The following is a 17,934-nucleotide window of genomic DNA, read 5'->3' as shown; positions in this document are numbered from 1 at the left end:
AAAAGTGACTTCATCAGTGACATCACTGAATTTTCAAAAGGCTGTCAATCGCGTCACTTCCTAAAAGTAGAAAACAGGGATAACTACAAGCCTGAAAGGTTTATTTGTCTTCTGAAATTTGGGGGCAGGGTTTTTTTTTTTTCCTTCATTTTGACCCAAAAGAAACTCTACGCCAAAGGGCAGACATAGGCTTTAAAGATCCTCCAAAGATGGAAAGGCATACAGAATCACAAAACATTATTCTAATGCAGAGCCATCCTATCTTACTAGATATCTTTTAATCACTACTCATGTGTCCCCACATAAAAATATAAATGCCTGTGCTTCCAGAACAAATGAGCTATTTTACCTGCTCATTTACAATAGGCAGGAGAAACTTCAGCATTGTGCAATTCACAACACAAGCAGACCAGAGGAAGTGAGCACCTGGAGAACTGGCTGATGAAATGGTTAGATCTCGACTCTCGAGGTGGTGAAATTACAAATGGAGCAGTTTGACTCAGCAAAACGGTTGTATTTCCTCACAGCTCTGACCATGAAAGCACATACGCTTCTGGCTCACAAGAAGCTGTCAGACTCTTACTGTATATGAAATAGTACAAGTTATCCATTTCTTTTGTAAAGTGATAAGCAGCTACCCTAAAGGTGATCAGTTTTTGGCTTTTTTTTTTTTCTCATAAGAGCTAAAGCAGTATGTATTTTCTAGTTGCCTCTCAGCTTGCAGTCCATTTTGGAAAATAATAGCTTCATGTAATCCAGTCATCAATTTGCTTATTCCCTAGTGACCGGTAAGAAAAAAACAAACACAAACTCTTTTTGATATTGTGTTCATTATAATAGCCACTAGAAGTCCAAACAAAAATTAGTACTTGGGTACTAAGTTCTGATCATACCTATAATAAGAGGCAGTTCTGCCCCTGCAGGGCTTATTGTTTAATAGACAAGACAAAAGGTGAGCAAAAGAAAAGAGCATCTTAATTTCACACTCGGGAAACCCAGGCAGAGCAGCATTGAACTGTTGTGCTAAGAGTTCACAGGCAAGCCTTTGGTAAAACAAACAGAATGTCTTTTCCCTCATTTGCAGGCCTTCTTGACAAGCAAAACAACATGCTGTCTTTCACAGCAGCAATTTTTTCTTTGGGTATGTATACACTAAATTATTTTCTCTTAAGTTTATGAAATAATATTACTAAATCACTTGTTTTGTTCTACCTTTGCACAGTCAGGTGAATTAACAGTCATGAAGACAGTAGGGCTAGGAACTTATGAGTGAGTTACACAAGGGTCAATCTCCAAAAGGGATAGAAAAAATGCTTTAAAAACTGTCAAAAGAACACTTAGGTCACTAGAAAATCAGGCCTGGTGCTAACTCAGTTCCCTCAGAAGTGAAATGAATTTAGAGGAGCTTCAAACCTGTCTGTTGGAAGATATTTCTCCTCCTTGTTGAAACTCTACAACGTTTGGCTAAAAAAATGAGTACATTTGGCTAGAAAATGAGTACGCTTGGCATCCCTTAGGAAGCAACACAATGTGACAACATGGTCAAAAGTCAAGACAGACGCTTCAGCAGGGCCATCAGGGTGACTGGTACCAGCGTGACAGATTCCATCATTCTCTCTCTTCCCTCAACCTCTAAAGACAATGCAGAGGGATAAACAACAAAAAATTTTGTGATAACAGTTTCTAAGTAAGTATTTTTTGAAATACATGTATAAAAGGACCCTTACTATATCATAGCAGAGAAATTTCTGCACAAGAAAAAGAACTCTAAATAATACAATACCAGTATCTCATATTGCTATATTGCTTACAACTTAAAAGTCAAGACTATGAGGTAAGTTTGTTTGTTCGTATTACCACCATTTTTCCAAGTCAGACTGGCAACAGTGGATTTTCCCAAGTAACAGAGGGAATGAATGCTGGAATCGTGATTTAAATTTGGGAATTTTGATTCTAAGGGTCTTTAAATGGTGCTACTTCCCAGCAGACAGACACTGCACTGGTAAAAAGGTGATGTGATGTGCATTCCTGATTGAAGCTGTCCTACTGCATGCCTACTCATTTGTAATGCAGGAATATAGGTTAATTGTACTATTAAATCTTGGGTTGCTCCTGTTAGCAGCTGTGGCCAAGATGACATTTTCCTACGGTTTTTCTCTAAAACTCATCACAATTATCTTTGTCTTTTGGCACTTTGATATGCCCTTCATGGGGCTGTACACTTAGACCAAGCAAATAAAACCTCATATAGACTCCAGCAATCTACCATTAAGTGGATTTCACATGAACATCACTTGATATCCTGTGATACAGGCATTTCCATGGTGTTGATTTTAACACATAAGAAACCCTTGCACGTTTGGGATGTGGTTATTGCAAGCGCTCTGCTTATCTGGACTGCTAGCAGAGGTCAAGCAGGGATTCACCTTTAGTTTAAGGCAGGAGAGCAGGAATTTGCAGTGGGCGTTCACACCCTCCAGTTGCAGAGCTGGAGCTGCTGCAGTGCAGAATGCTCAGAAAGGATAATCTTTTCTTCAAGGTTTTGGCTAGGCTAGTAGATGGGCTGACAGTTGGGAAGGATTTTTATGAACTCTTACCAGTGATATGCATTTATTTATGAACAGGGACTAGAGTGGGGGAGATAGTGAAAGACCTTTCCTTTATACTAAGTGATTGCAGTCTGAAATTAAATCACACAAGAGCTCCAAGGGCATACTGCAGCCACATAGGTACATTTATAGATAAAAAGAAAAAATGCTAATAAATATTTCCCCTGATCAAGGTTTCCTCTTAGGAACATGTAATAACCCAGCTCACAATGTGAACCTTCTCTCCAGCACATACTGTACATAAAGGAGGGTTTCCCCACACGACTTCATATTAATTACCTACAAATAGTCATACAAGAAAAACCTCAATCCACTCATGCTCTTTACAGCCATGATTAACATTTTCGTTCCAGAAGTTCTGAGTGACATTGCTTGCTTGGAATTCATTACTCAACCTCCCTGCATAATGTATGGAAACTCACTGCTAATATGTCAGATTACACAGTGCCTTTACGTAGCACCAGGGCACCTTGCAGCTGCTTACAACTTCTCAAAAGATTGTTCATGCACTACAGATGGTTCATGAGCATTTACTGATCGTTCATAACAAGCTGGCCAGGCATGTAGGACATTGAAAGTGCGTGTTTTTAGGCAACCAAAAATACAGATATTACTCCTAGTGGGATTGGCAAAGCCCCAGAATGCCAAGATGGGTCATCTGCCTGTGTGTCAGGGGAGGGAGATGATTTCCATAGTTACGAAGGAAACAGTATTAAGATATGGCAAAAGTTTTAGAAGTCCTTGTGTGTTCTATAAAACAGAACTTTCAATTATAACACCAAAATTCCAATTTCTGTGTTGCAGGGACCAATTCAGTTTATTTACCTGTGAAATGCCACTTTGGTCTGAGGAACAATTAGTAAGGTATTGGTATCAGAACTATTTTTGGAATGGATTATTCATACTACTTTATCTTGCATAAATGAGAGTTTGGGGGTTGGGATGCATTTATTGAAAAAGGAATTGCTCAGGCATTACTCATCACAGAGCAACTGTTAACAGCTATCTCCCAGCAACTGGAAGTCAGTGCTGTGCTGCCCCTCCGCTCCGTTCTGAGCGGCTGTCACAACACTGACTCACATGGAAATGTACCATCTGCCCGCTCATCACTGCTGTATACCGCGGTACCTTTCCTTTTCTCTGGCTGCGTGACTCCATTGACCATGTCTCATCTCGGTTTTGTAACATTAACTGCTAAAACCAAAGCCAGAGGAGTACTGACAACACATTTTATAATCACTGTGAAGAATGTTAAAAAATGCAACAAGGTAAAACAAAGAAAAAGAATAACATTACACTTCAAACATTTTGAGATTGACAGGGTGGCAAGAAGTGAGTTTTATTTGCAACTTCAATGGGAAACGGAGTGTTCACAAGGGCACGCGGCAGTGAGGGGGCTTTCCCAGGGTCCCATGTAGCAGGACACCGGCAGCGCCCCAAGTGCCTAAGTCTGTTTTTTTAATGTTCCTTCTCCACTGTAATACTTGGTTTTCTGGAATTATTTTGTCATGGTTCTTTTGTTCAATTCTACCCACCTTCGGTTCTTTTCCCCTCACCAGTATTTAGCAGCTTTCCCTACAATTATTTTCCTTATATTGTCATATCTTCATGACTTCTGTACTCTGTTCCTTAAGACCTTTGCTTTAACAGGCAGCCTGATAAAATTATGCTGTTCCTACTGGGTTTGATTCTGTCCTTTCCTACATAGTCACTCAACTCTCCCTTCTCTCAGACCTTTCCTCAAAGCTCCTAGTTCCACAAATGCTAGCAGCTACATGACAAATCGTTCATTTGGGTTTTCCTTGCATTTGTCTTGAGTGTAAATTTGAATGATGACTCTCTGAGGTAACAGCTTCCTCTGTACCTTGTACAAGACAATCATCCTGCCTGCCCTAAGCTAATTCTAACGATAGTTTTGAGACATCTGTTTTCAGTTGTACAACTTTACAACAGAAGTTAAAAGCTAAAAGTGGCTAGATAACATCAGTCACTGATTTGAATAAGAATCATCCAGAAATTAAAAGTTTACAAAGCAGCTTCATGCATGTAAGCAAGACTAAAAATTCCATCAATTTTTTAAGGAAATTGCTCCTGGAAGCAACCTCACAATACAGAATCTCTCTGAGTCCTTTCTACTTCTTTGCAGTTTCACTATACAAAGGATTGCTTACCACCAGTATATAATGACATTAGTGCATTAGCTAGCATAGTACTTCACGACGTACTTAGATGACATAATTGCATGTGACAATCATCTGGATACATAATGTCCCACCAACTGAGCTAACAAGTTGTCAAGTGCAAATTAATAACTGTGTCACATTCACAACTGAAGAATATCATTTTCATATAATGAAATATTTGGTGAAATACTTAAAAGCTCAGGGTAAGAATTTTGATTAGCATCCAAAGGACTAGGAAGATATGTTTCCTTAACTTTTGGTTATTTATTTGTGTCACTCCTGTCATCAGCCTGGTAATGGCAATACGAAAATAATGCTTCTTCACAGAGGGACCCTCGTCATAATTTAGAAAAGAAAACTGCAAGTAAACTATGATTTATTAGGAGGAAGGAACATATTCTGCATAACTTTATGATTTGGGTATTTTCACTCGCACTAGTCACAAACTCGGATAGATAATCAGAAGCGTACATTGGTAAATCCAAAATTAATTGGTTTTGCACATGCTAGAAATGGTCGGAATGGTGCAGTTCTTCATTCTGAGAAATACAGAAGTAAAGAACACAGAAAAAATAAGCATTAATTATAAATTTGAAAGATAAGAATAGCTGAATAGTTTTAAAGATGTATTTTAAAAAACAGTCTTCAAGAACTCCAGCATTTCATCCATTGATTTGAACACAGTGAAGTTTAAAAAATTACGATAAAGAAAAATATAAATAGATACTAAACTATGCTTGATAGGTCCAGGAGCACTGAGAAAAAAGGGGAAACTATACAAAAAATTATTCATGCTATGAGCAGCATGAATGTACAAGAAGTTGGAAAATAGTGACTCAATCAGAAAAGTTCGGAAGTAATCAAGAGGTAAAGAAAAAACAGGTGGAACAATTAGAGAATACATTAATATATGTGGCATATCTGGGCATGAGAAAAGCTGGAAAAGGAAGAGCTTAGAAAGAGGTGAAACTACAGAGCGGATTTTCATTTCCATGAAAATATTTGCTTTTAAGCTAACAGTCACAATAATTTCTAAAGAGCACATAAGCTTGTTCATTGTCAAATGGCAGTGCAGATGTTTACTCATGTGCCTTCATTACCTGTAGCAGTAACTAAATCATTTAGCTAATCCTCGCAAGCATTATGATTGAATATTTCTTTCCGCATAATCATAACATATTTTAAAATAAACAACAACTGGGCAAGATACATCATGGTTTAGATATACTAGAGAGGTGAAAGTAAAACATTTCCAAGGTACGCCTGTTTTCAGAATTTCTCACACAAAAAGCTTTTCTGTGTTTTGTTTTCTGTTATTATATTTTGTGTCTATTTTAAACCAAAATATGTATCAAAATGACTTTCAAAGTGCTCATCTGGTTAGTTATTACATTAAAAATGTTTTTCATTACATGAGCGGGGGAGGGGGGGTATTTCAACAGTTTTTCAAAACCAGCTGCAGAAAAACTGAGGAAGAGAACCCTAACGACAGTCTAAATTGTTTAATTTTTCCTTTTTCTAGTGCTTGACCAGTTCATGTTTATTAAAAGCATCTACCTGTCTCTGTTTTCGCAATAACTGATATGTTCATATGTGAACAGGTAGCAGCTGAAACACAATTTTCCAGAATGGCTTAACAAAATCCAAAAAACATTATCACCAAATAAATATTGGCAAACAGAAAAGTCTAGGTTGTAATATTCAATTGAAAAAAAAATAGAATTGTTCAACTCTCTGATCTAGAGGAAAAAAAGGATTTGTAATCCTGAAACTCTTACGGTGTTAATAAAACCACAAAAGCGTAGAGAAACCAGTGTATTTAAAATGTGGTATATACAGGGGTTTCTAGAGAAGCCAGTTTTACAGCATATAACTGGATCTATCAAAGAATATAGTGGGATCAGTAAATGGAAAAATACTGGAGAAACCAAACAGTATAGGTGAAAGAACTTAATCTCTTCTAGTACGCACAGTGAGAAAAGAGAATGTTTTTAACAGAAAGACAGATGTAAACAGCAGAATTACTATCATTTAGAAAGGCAGTCTCCGAAAATGTGGATAAACTACATAGCAAACAAACCTGCCACTCCCTCCAGGTCAAGCTATCTGCTGACACCCCGCCGGGGCCATGACAGAATTGTTGTCTGTTTGCTTTATAAATAAAATTGCATAATTGCTTAGCTGCCGCGTAGGCTATTTTTACATCCCTCTGGAAAATTCTGCACACGAGTGGAGACAAGACACCTCGACAGAAGATGCTGAGGTCAGTTCTGATATTAAAAATCCTTTGTTCCTTTCAGAAAGAACTCCTGTGAATACTGCATTGGCACAATGACAGACATTAGGAGTCATATCCCACCTGGAATTGGTAAGATTTCAGTGACAGAGAAAATGGACAACTATAATAAGGGGACAATCTGGTAATAATTCAAAATGTGACAAAGAAAGGTAAGGGTATATGACTGGAAACTGGCAATACAGGAGGATTTGAATAGACGCGGAATTTAAGCAAGTAGCAGGGAAGCTGGTGTTCCAGTTCAATATACAGGCAAATAAAAGGCTCGATACAAAAAATGTAGAGCTTACTGATTAGTTGTTTTAAAGAGAAACATCAGGTAGACAATGAAGGATAACAAATGAGAACATTATTTACTTTTTTTATATGCTATGTAGCTTATTCCTTTAAAGGAATGAAAGCAGCTCTACACACAGTGGGGAGTCCCATCCCCACTGTCCAAATAGAAAACAAGCAGGTGGTCCCGACTTCATGTTTCTAGTAGTTTTTGGTCTCTCGCTCCTCCTATAAAGGGCCTGAAAAAGTGCATGGCAAAGGACAACCAAAATAAAAAGATGCAGAGATCCATACCAATTGGGAAGAGTAGAGAAAAATGTAGGCAAGTAAGAGTGATCTGAAGCTGTTTAGCAATGATTCCCATCGACACAGGAATCACAGAGGGATACTAATGCACGCGGCTGTGGGGAACCCCACAAGCAATGAGCGACGCACGGAGTACACTGCCACAAGGCGGAACGGGAGGCACCAGCATCAGATGGATATACAAATCATACCTATCCTGGAGTCCACACGATGACATCTGGGAGGAACTCCACTGTCACATTGTTGCAGCCTTCTCAAAGTTCAAAGTAAGCTTGAAAAAAGCGCAGCACTTACGGACATCGCTCGAGTTCTTCATACAGAAATATTTTTCCTCCATCTTTACAAAGCTGAAGCAGGCTTGCACACCGTCTCGCTGACACTTGCTGAGAGCTTCCAGGGAAACAAACAGAACACCAGAAATAAAATATGAATTATTGGCTGGAATGGATAAATATTTTTTTCTGTTTCACTACTGAGGGCTCTGTAACTCAGAATTTCTCTCAACAGATCGCCGTAATGGGTACTGCCAGCAAAGAAGGCAGAAGCTGAGAGTCAGAAACAAATTAGTTTTCAGATTTTGAGAAAACAAATCTCAAGCCTAGCTTTTTATACGTATCCCCACCCGAGTGTATCTCAGACAACAATAAGGATTTGTGTGCTTGTGGAGCTGTGGTGTAATTATACCATATTCAAATTATAACCATGTGTAGATGCTCTTATTCTGAAATAATGTTAGACTGTACCTATAGAGTGTAATGCTCTTCAACGGTGGGTTCAAACTAAACAGTTCCACAAATGTAATAGACAAGGATGTTCAGAAATTCTCTAAATAATTAAACAAGTGATTCGAGGCAAAGTTTCCAGCATTTGCGACTGCAGCTAATTACCGATGTAGCACTGTATCTGCCAGGAAAGAATCTGCCCATGCTGTGACTGTTGCTGCTACCGCGCGCACGGGCCTGGTGTCACGATTCAGTCTGCTTACTTAAACGTGGATATGAATTAATCTGACTTGGGAACTGAAGTGCTGCATTTTGAGACAGAGCCCCAACTTCAAACATGGGGATGCACTACAAAAATCCGATTTTACTTCTCTTCCTCCCTCACTAATTTCACTTCAATGACAGGTTCCAATTAAAAGAAAAATAATCAGACTCATGAACATGTAAAACAAAGACAAAACTAACAAGCTGCTACGTTGGATGTTTAATCCCTCCACTGAAATCCACTCTCCACAAGGATTAGACAATAGTTCTTTATTACAGAACGCACACGAGGGACAAGCTCTCCTATTGTGCTACTCGTTATCGTGCACAGATTTCATCTCAGAGTAATTGTTACTTGTTTAGGTGATGTGCAGTACTGTAAGTACTGAACGGCAAGTCACCCATACATTTCGTTGTCAGGGACTTTCTTCATGTGATCCTGTGCCTGTGAGTAAATCTGGATTCGTAATCTCTTACTCCGCATCTTCACCATCCTTGTTACCTTCTTTCCCTTCCCACAGCGAGCCCAGCTCCCTGAAAAGTTACATCCTGGGCGAGTAACTTTCAAGTTAAGGTACACACCAGGGAGGAGAAAGGGGAGTTGATTGTTTCAAAAAGAGACTGAGAATTTACAAAGCACCTGCCAATTAGCCAGACCTTAATTTTGCAAATTTATTTAGGAAAAAAAAAAATTAACATGAGCAAATGAGAATACTTCAGTGTTACAACAGAGTATATAAATGTCTAGCAATAGTCAAATAATTTGATCTTTAAATACAAAATAACCACATGAACACCTAATATACAGGTTTCATCTGAATACATATTTATTAGATAAATATTAGGTTGTCACATCATCTAACTACATACAGTTTTGCAAGACTAAAAATCACAATTATTTTTCTGACCAGTTTAAAGTATGAAATGATTGCATTGTACTGTACATACAATGTACAAACAAAGACAATGGCCATTTTTGCATGTTACTTCGGATTGTACTTTTTTAATTCTCCTCTGATCATGATATCAAAAATTGTACAAAGTATGAATTTGGTTACAATTTTTTTTTAATCCCCTTATTTTTCTTCATTATTTCTGTAGCACCCTAAAAATACACAGGTGATAGACTAGTACACGTAAGCTAAATATTACATGTAGATAAAACAAAACAAAGGATCAGAGTATATTACAGAAGTGAAAGTGAAACAAATGCTGAGACTTCACAAACGCTAACAAACAGGATTCATTTTCCACATAAGATGGAGCTTCAAGCTTTTTTTTTCCTGCGAAATAAAAACAATGCACATTCCAAGGAAAATGAATGCATTTCTGTTAACATGTCTCTATTTGTCATTTACATATGTACAGATGTCCCTTGAGTCTCCACTGCAGACATTGGCGTGTATCTGTCAGTCCTATAATAATGTCTTGGCAGCAGAACTGTAGATCTCTGTGGGTTCTTTCCCAGATGAGCTTCCATAGGGAAACAATTAAAAAGTAAAAAAAAAAACCAAAAACAAAAAAGAAGAATAAAAATGCTACTGGGATTTCATATAATAATTAAGCTTTAAAAGAAAATGACTGTGATTACCCTATTTGCTAGTTTTTTACTCTAAACTTCAATATGGCAGTGAAAAGATTAAAAAAAAAACCTAAATTTTAATTTAGAAGCTTTTTCATACTGAATCCACTATACAGTACCTGATTTTAGGTGACAGAGTTTTAAAACTGTCTCAAATGTCCAACATTTGGGTGATGGGTAAAAACCGTATTTTATCTCTAAATCCTGCTTAGAAATCAAACATTTCTATAAACTTAAAAATGTCAACCATCCACTTTAATTCTCAGTTATTTTATGAAGCAGATATGAACACTGCTCCAAACATATTGCTAACATCTATGCTCTCCCCCCCCTCCCCCCTTTAAGCTTTTCTAACAGTTACTATTAAAGGATACATTTTAAATACTACCAGTTAGCAAGAGGTCAATCCTTAACATATCTGATTTAAAATGCTAACGTTTTGCTTTAGAGAAGAATCATTCAGGTGACTACCTGAGCTGCTCGGGAGACAATGGAGGGTGGAAGGTCAAATAGAATCAATTAAAAAAAAAATCTGAGCAGCTAGTTCCAACTAATAGTGAGAAATCTTTTAATTCCAAAACCTATGGCTTAAGAAACTCCCCCCCTCCCAAAAAAAACCCCCAAACTCTACAGTCATAAAGTCAGTTTATCATTAGCCACCCCTGCAAATGACTTCAATACCTTTACAAACAATGCAGCAAAAATACAGGGGAAAATTACTACAGTAAAATGGCTACAAAACACATCTGTAACTGAAGCATGGTCTTTCCTAGCAACTGTGTGATAGCAGAACCACACCACAACCGTGTTACCATGTATTATATCAAGGTATCTTTAATATTCTGCAGAGATCCTCTACAGGTTGTCAAGCCTACATAAGAAAAAAGACACTTCTAAGCAGAATAAAATATACTATACTGTGTCCCTCCCCCACCCACCGACATCCCCACGTGCTAGAGTGCCCCAGCTCCAAAGCCTGGAACACCAGTACAGTGACACAGATATGGTACCTCATGTACTTGCTGCTTGCCTTAGCGCATCTTTTCCTGTTCACGCAGCTGGGCTTAGGCGTTCGGCTGACTTAGGCAAACGAACAAAGTATCTGCCCTGGCCAGCCCACAACCACCCACTCCGTCAACCAACTCCGGTTGGTTCGTTGCTTTTTTTTGCCCTAGGCAATCACTTCTTATTATGTTTGCATGACAGAGCTGGGCCCCAGGTTGTCCAGGTACTGCCTGATTCATCACAGAAATGGGTATGAAATCTGGGTTAATTTATGAAAAGAAAACGGGGGTGAAAAAAAAAGGAAAAACCTCCCTTATTCTGTTAAAGAACCCTCAAATTTTCGTTTTTAAAAAAGGACCCATATTTTTCTTCAGACAAGGTATTTAAAAACACCAGCAAAAGTATAACCAGATCATGAAAATGTTGAATATTATCAAAGACAATACTAAAATATTCACAGAGATATTTACAATAGCAATTCTTAAAATAATTGATTTTGCATAATGAACAGCGCCTTTCTTAAAAAAACTTGAAACAGGAAAAATATAAGTGTGGGACCATCTCTACATAATATGTTTGACAGATTCAATACTCCTACTGGAAAACAAAAGAACTAAACCGCCATTTCCTTTAATATCTACAGCAAGGTGCTGCTGACTAGCATATATATATCACGACGCATGTACAGCAGTAGTGGGAAACGTTAACAAAAAAAAAAAGCAAAATAAAACAAAAACTGCAAAGAATTTACAAATATAACTTTGGTGAGGAAAGCAAATCCAGAGTTGTAAGCACACAGCAAGCCATTTACAGCGTTGCAAACTAAACACAAAGGGCTAAGAAACTATCTAGTCAAACAGACAGGAACAAACAAAATTTTGTCTGGCACTTAAGTTTAAAACGTATTGTTGCGAGCAAACAAGGGATATCGATTGGAGTTAGGAAGAGGAAAGGAGTAGGGTCAAATTTGCTTTAGTAACAAAAAGAAACTAAAACAATAACTGTACAGTGGGCAAAAGCTGAAATGTTGCACCACAAGGGCAAAGTTGGCACACATGCACTTCTTACACAGCTACTGTACATAATTTATAAGAGAGAGAAAGAGAGAGAGAGAGAGACAAAGAGCACAGAAATGGGTACAGAAGCAATAGGAAGCTCATGCAGGAGAAGCAACCACACGAGAAGCACAGATCACAGGGGCAAGACAGTGATTGTGGCATCAGGGTCTCTTGAGGGCAGTAGCAATCTCCCAACAGTTACTTGTTCTCCCCATGCCCATTCCTTCGCGAGAAGGATCTCATCCTGGCAGCTAACGTTCAGAAAAAAAAAGGAGAAAAGGAAAAGGCCGAATAACTTGGAACAGTTGTGAAAACAGAAAACAAAGCAAAACAAAAAAGAAGCTGTAAGATGTCTGTCCAATTTCAATGCCCCTTTTCAAGCTGATTATTAAAAATAATTAGGCAGATAGTGATGTTACTCTTCCCCCCCAATCCCGCAATGATTCCCTGCCTGCCTTCAACCCAGCTTGTCTTACTACGCGTTGTGCACTACAAAGAATGACACAAATGCTGAGGGAACTGAAGGCTGTAGGTGATGATCAAGAATATTTTGGATTGCATTCCCCCCTCCCTCTCTTTTCCCTTTTGTACGGAATATAAGGCAAAAAAATCTATTATAACAATCTCAACAGCTGGGTGTTAACGCAGCCGCAAACGGTACTGATTTGAAACCAAACCCACAAAAAAGAACTAAAAACTGAAAATACTTTTTATTTTTCCTCAATCTGTGTGTTTGAGCGGAAGAATCCTTTGCAAAGAGCTGTCTAAGATTCCTGCATTTCTAATAAATACAAACACACATGGCTGCAGCCTGGAGATTCTCAGGTCTCCATTACTGAAGACATATTAGCTAAACTGCTGTCCCCCTCTGATGAGCTTGTATTTCTTCCCTATCTTTGCCACTTTGCTGTACGATTTGTGCTTTTTGGAGTTTTAAATGTGTTTTGATTTTCTGTTTTTGTGTGTGGCCAGGACAATTACTCCAACACAAACCTGTGGTTGGAGGGGGGCAGAGGGCAAGTGGGGTAGGGAGATACAGTTTCAAAAAAATGGAAGAACACGCATTGGAAGGACATTCTGAGACTGGTTAATTAAAGACAGGTCCATTTCGTTGCCTTTTCTTCCCTTGCCAAGATTTGTTTTTGCCAAGATACTTCACACTATGTTTATCACAGAACTCTCTCTCTATAGGATGAACAACAAATGGGGTTTCCAATAGCTGCACAATTGTCTATGCTTCATTGTGATGGGTAGCACGGCAGACGCTGAGATTACTGCATTATTTTGTATTTTTTTCTCCCGTCACTTTCACAGTCTGTGAAGCTGACAAAAGCAGTTCTGAGATGAAGAAAGCAGGGAGTGCACCATTGGATCAAGTTGTGAGGTTTTTTTCTTCTTTTGTGGAAAAGGAGTGTTAAGATTCCTCGCTGTGCAGCCACACACGTGTGAACAAGTGAGAGGGATGGGGGAATACATATGCTTTCAGTTGTTCTCAAAGAGAGACAGAAGGTCATCATTGCTATTGCTTGGCAAATCAGGAGGATCCAGGTACGAAAGCAGCTCATCTGGATTTGTGAGTTCTGGAAGCAGCTATAAAATATAAAGATAAAAGGAAAATTACAGATAACAGAAATACAATGTTGAAAAAAGGGATTAAACTCTGCATATTCCTGGAAACTTGCTTTCATATGTATATATCTGAATAAATTTCAGAAGACAGTGACACAAACCTAACCCCCTAAAATGATACAGTATCCACTTGATTGTGAATCCTTTTTTAACCTATGAGTTACATTATCATCTCAGTTCGGGTTTCTTAATCCACCTCCCCACTACAAAGTTCATCAATAAACAAAGTATTTTTCCTGGCTAGTACTGCTGACAAAGACTTCTGGATATAGGCTAGTTATGTATGTTTGTTTCATATAAAACACTGAACAAAAACTTCAAACGTGCAGTTTGAGTAAGACACTTTTGAGCTTTAAAGTAGATCAAAGACGACTGGTGTACCTGACTCGCGCGTGGCAGCGCGAGGACCACGTTAAGCCTGCAGCCCTACGGAAAGAGGCAGCTCTGCCCTTTCCTCACCCAAGTCGCCCAGCATCACCCTCTGACCCCTCTGTGCACTCACGTAAGCTTGGGGCAGTGAATTGGATCAGCCAACTCGGCTAGGGTTAAAACCAACCCCGTATAAAAAGAGGGGGGGGGGGGAAGAAAAAAAGCGTGGAGGAGTATGGGGACAGGAGGGACAAAGCAGGTGGATGAGTCCTTTCTCTTTCTGTGACAGTGATCGCTTAGGGTGGTTGGAAGCGCGCATGTGACCACAGCATCACATGCAGTTCAAGACATTTTAAAGGGTCAGGGGTGTAACGCCCCTCCAACAAAAGATGCACTAGCTAATCTCCACAGTGTTCAGAAGTATCAAAAGGAATAGTTTTTTTATTCATGTTTTTAGCAACACTGGGTTTCAAACCAAAAAATATTATTTCCAAACATCGCTCAGATTCTTTTTGATCTGACAGGTAACAAGCAAATTTTAACTACTGGATTTTGTAACAGCCCATGTTTTCCAGTTTATTCTGCATCTCACCATGTCCTGGTAAAAGGCAAAAGTGTCATATTTAAAAAACAGCAAGGAAGAGTTTGTAATAAGCTCCCTTTACAGTCAGTGTTCTCTTAAGTCCAAGACTGAAAATATGGACTGCTTTAATAAATGCAATAGTACCTACAAGAAATTCACTTCAGGTCGTCCTATGTTTTCAAATACTATAAAACTAGAAGCTTGACTGCATCACATTTAGCAGGCTAGTATTATATTTATATCCTTCTATTACTCCTGTGCAAATGCAGTTTCATTTTTTAATGTTAAATGAATGAATGCATTTTTAAATAAGTTAAACATGAAATGTAAAAAGAAGTTTATTACGTCCTAAGCATTTTTTAAAAAGATGTCATGTTTACCTATGCTGAATCTCACAGAAGGATTTTTTTTCTTACAACACCTCCACCTCTTAATCAAGAACGTACATGAAAGGCAAAAAAGCCACTGTCATAGTACTAGACTAAAGACAGGAGCATTTAAATGCAGGTGTTCCATCTGCTGTCATAACTTTTTATGACTACCTAGTACAGAAACCCGTAAGAAAACTGTGGTCCCAATGAAAAACATGTATAAAGTAAAATTGGCTCAATTTGTCATAGAGATTTTACAATTCAACTACTTCTTAAAAAGTAACATAACGTCTCGGAGACTCATTCTTGCATGCAGGGGATCTTTTTTAGAAAGGTGAAAAGTTTTAAACAATATGCTAAATATCTCTCAAGCTGAAGTTCTCTAAGCTTCGAGGGTGTAATTAGTAGGAAGAAGCAATGGCAAAAATTCAGGCTTAAAATGTTTTTAAAACCCCCAAAGAAGTCATATATAATTTTTACTACTCAGTGGATATTTTGCCACAGCATTAGCGTGGAGAAGGGGAGAAGAGGAGAAGGGGGAAGGAGAAGGCTGAGGGCAGTGCTTCCGAAAATCAGCAGAGAATTTCTGGATGCCGGTGTGTTTCTGGACCCCTGGAAGCACCAGGGGTGCACAGGGGTGCTCCGTGGTCCCCGGAGCCACCTGCCCGGCCAACCTGCGAGCCAAGGGACAGCGTGGGCTCCGCAGCCTTCTCAGTGGCTGCAGGAGCAGCAACGCCTGCTGCGTCCAGCCTCCCCGTGAATCAGAAGGGCCAGAGGGCCCATCCTCAGCCCCGCTGACTGAAAGAACAATGCTTGCAAAGAAGTGCATTTGGACGGAGCTGAGGGCATGGTGTTGGGAGCAGAAGAAAGAGACAGGGAGGAGAACAGGGGTACTGTTCGGGGGGAGGCGGCTGCCGCAGGAAGGTACTAGGGCTTGGGGGCAGACTTTGGAGAAGGCGCCCGGTGTTCCTAAACCAAATACTCTAATACTTTAATGGCCTAAGTGGTAATTTGGGCCTTTCACCTCCACTGTGTAAACACAAGAGTAGATTGTCTCTGTGAGGTACACCTTTTTTACCCGGCTTAAACCTTGGAGTGTGTTGCACTGAGGTGGTAAGGAATAAGCATGGCTGTGCTCAGCAGGGAGCAGACCACGTCCGATGGACACCCGTGGTACCTTCCACAGCTTGTGTTCAGTTCACAGATTATGCTGCATGGTATTTTATTCAGCCTAGTTCCACAACACAGCCCTTAAAGACTAAACCCGTTAAAATAAGTCATCCGATCATGGTTGAGCTCATACATTTTTCAAAGAGCTCTACTCCCCGCTTTCTACAGCACGGGCCTTCTCATTCAGCTAAGATAACTTCAGTCTCCTGTTAAGAATCTAGCATGACTCCATCACTGATAACCACTGTGCTACGATAAAAAAAAGTATAGGTTTTTCTACTTTGCTTTTCACCAAAGAGCAAGTGCCTGGCCCATAATAGCATACTTTATGTTACTTAAACATTTATTTGAAGAGAAAATGACATTTTTATTTTACCTATTAATATTATTCATATGGGTTCCTCAGGGGTTTGGACCTCTAATTCTCGCACGACCTATAGTTCCCAAAGAAGAATCAAGTGATGCTGTTGTGTGAAACAGCAGCAGAGCCTGGTTCACTTAGAAGTTACTCCGCCTAGAACTTATCGCAGGAAGTGGAGCATCCATCCCTCCCTTTCCCTTCCCTCTGGCACAGCGTTGCTTTGTGATAGGGAACGTTTAAGTATACGTCACCAGTAAACACAGATATAAATCCGAGGCACAAAGGTGAACGTTTCTTTAAGAAAATCACACCGTGCAACAGATGCTGGAGCAGACAGCAGATACGAGTACGGGAACACGTGACTTGAACAAAAATCCAGCCCTAGTGCTAGGAAATTTAAATTCAGAGAGACACTTGCTTAAGCAGAAGGATTCCTCAAGATAGTTCATTTCCAGCACTAGTGAACGGACAGTAAGAGCGAGAAGATCACTTTTGGCCTTAACCTAGGAAATTGATTTATCTTCATTTAGTCATGAGCTGTCTTCAGTACCGACTAAGGAGGTAAAAGTCATTCTCATCGGTTATCTTCCTGCTGGGAAGACCTATCTGGTGGTTCTGTGTCTCGGGAGGAATCGGAGCAGCTCGCTGCTGAGCTACTAGCATGCGTGTGTGTCGAGTAGCAGAGCCCCGCTGCCGCCCCAGGGAGGCCGGGGCGGCGCACTACGCTGCGGGGAACCGGCACGGACCCCCGTCCCCAAGAGCAGCGGAGCTGCCGCCGGGGCAGCGCGTGCCTTGCTGGGCGCAGTTCAGTCCGCGGGCTGACCACCGGCACCGTGTTCCTCCTCCTGTTCAGGCACCGCGACGACTTCAGGGTCGAGACTTTAACACACAGGACTGACTCCCTGTCCAGCGACGAGGGTGCAGAGGGGAAAGGGAGAAAATCCCCCCCCAGATCCGACGCCTAGGTTGCTGTCCTAAGAGACGTCTGCCTTGGCGCTAGAAAGAGGATATGGCTCGCATGGCATGCAGCTGCTTCAAACAGAAAGGTTTCATAGCAAGCCAGGAGCGCCCGGTCACCTCAGCTGCAGCGATTACATCTACGCACCAAAGCATGAAACGATGGCATGTGCTGAGCGAGCGGCTCGCAGCC

The 17,934-nt window shown here is 39.9% G+C and overlaps 1 protein-coding gene across 31 annotated transcripts in view; it reads right to left on the bottom strand.

The window, feature by feature from the left end:
- Positions 1 to 9,459: 9,459 nt before the first annotated feature.
- The window catches only part of ZMIZ1 (zinc finger MIZ-type containing 1), a 358,594-nt gene continuing 350,119 nt past the window's right edge, over positions 9,460 to 17,934 (bottom strand). For 16 of the 31 annotated variants that reach the window (XM_068950537.1, XM_068950536.1, XM_068950541.1 and 13 more), the window contains one exon: positions 9,460 to 13,891. In XM_068950537.1, the coding sequence (XP_068806638.1) occupies positions 13,784 to 13,891 (108 nt within the window). In that variant the 3' untranslated portion in view covers positions 9,460 to 13,783. Of the gene's footprint in view, positions 13,892 to 13,913; positions 17,781 to 17,934 lie in introns of those variants that run through there. The other 15 variants (XM_068950527.1, XM_068950535.1, XM_068950526.1 and 12 more) reach the window with 3 other exon arrangements.

The sequence above is a fragment of the Struthio camelus genome, chromosome 7 (assembly GCF_040807025.1).
Source record: "Struthio camelus isolate bStrCam1 chromosome 7, bStrCam1.hap1, whole genome shotgun sequence".
Classification (NCBI taxonomy): Eukaryota; Metazoa; Chordata; class Aves; order Struthioniformes; family Struthionidae; genus Struthio; species Struthio camelus.
The sequence above is the reverse complement of the archived record's forward strand: the minus strand, read 5'-3'. Positions and strand labels throughout refer to the sequence as shown.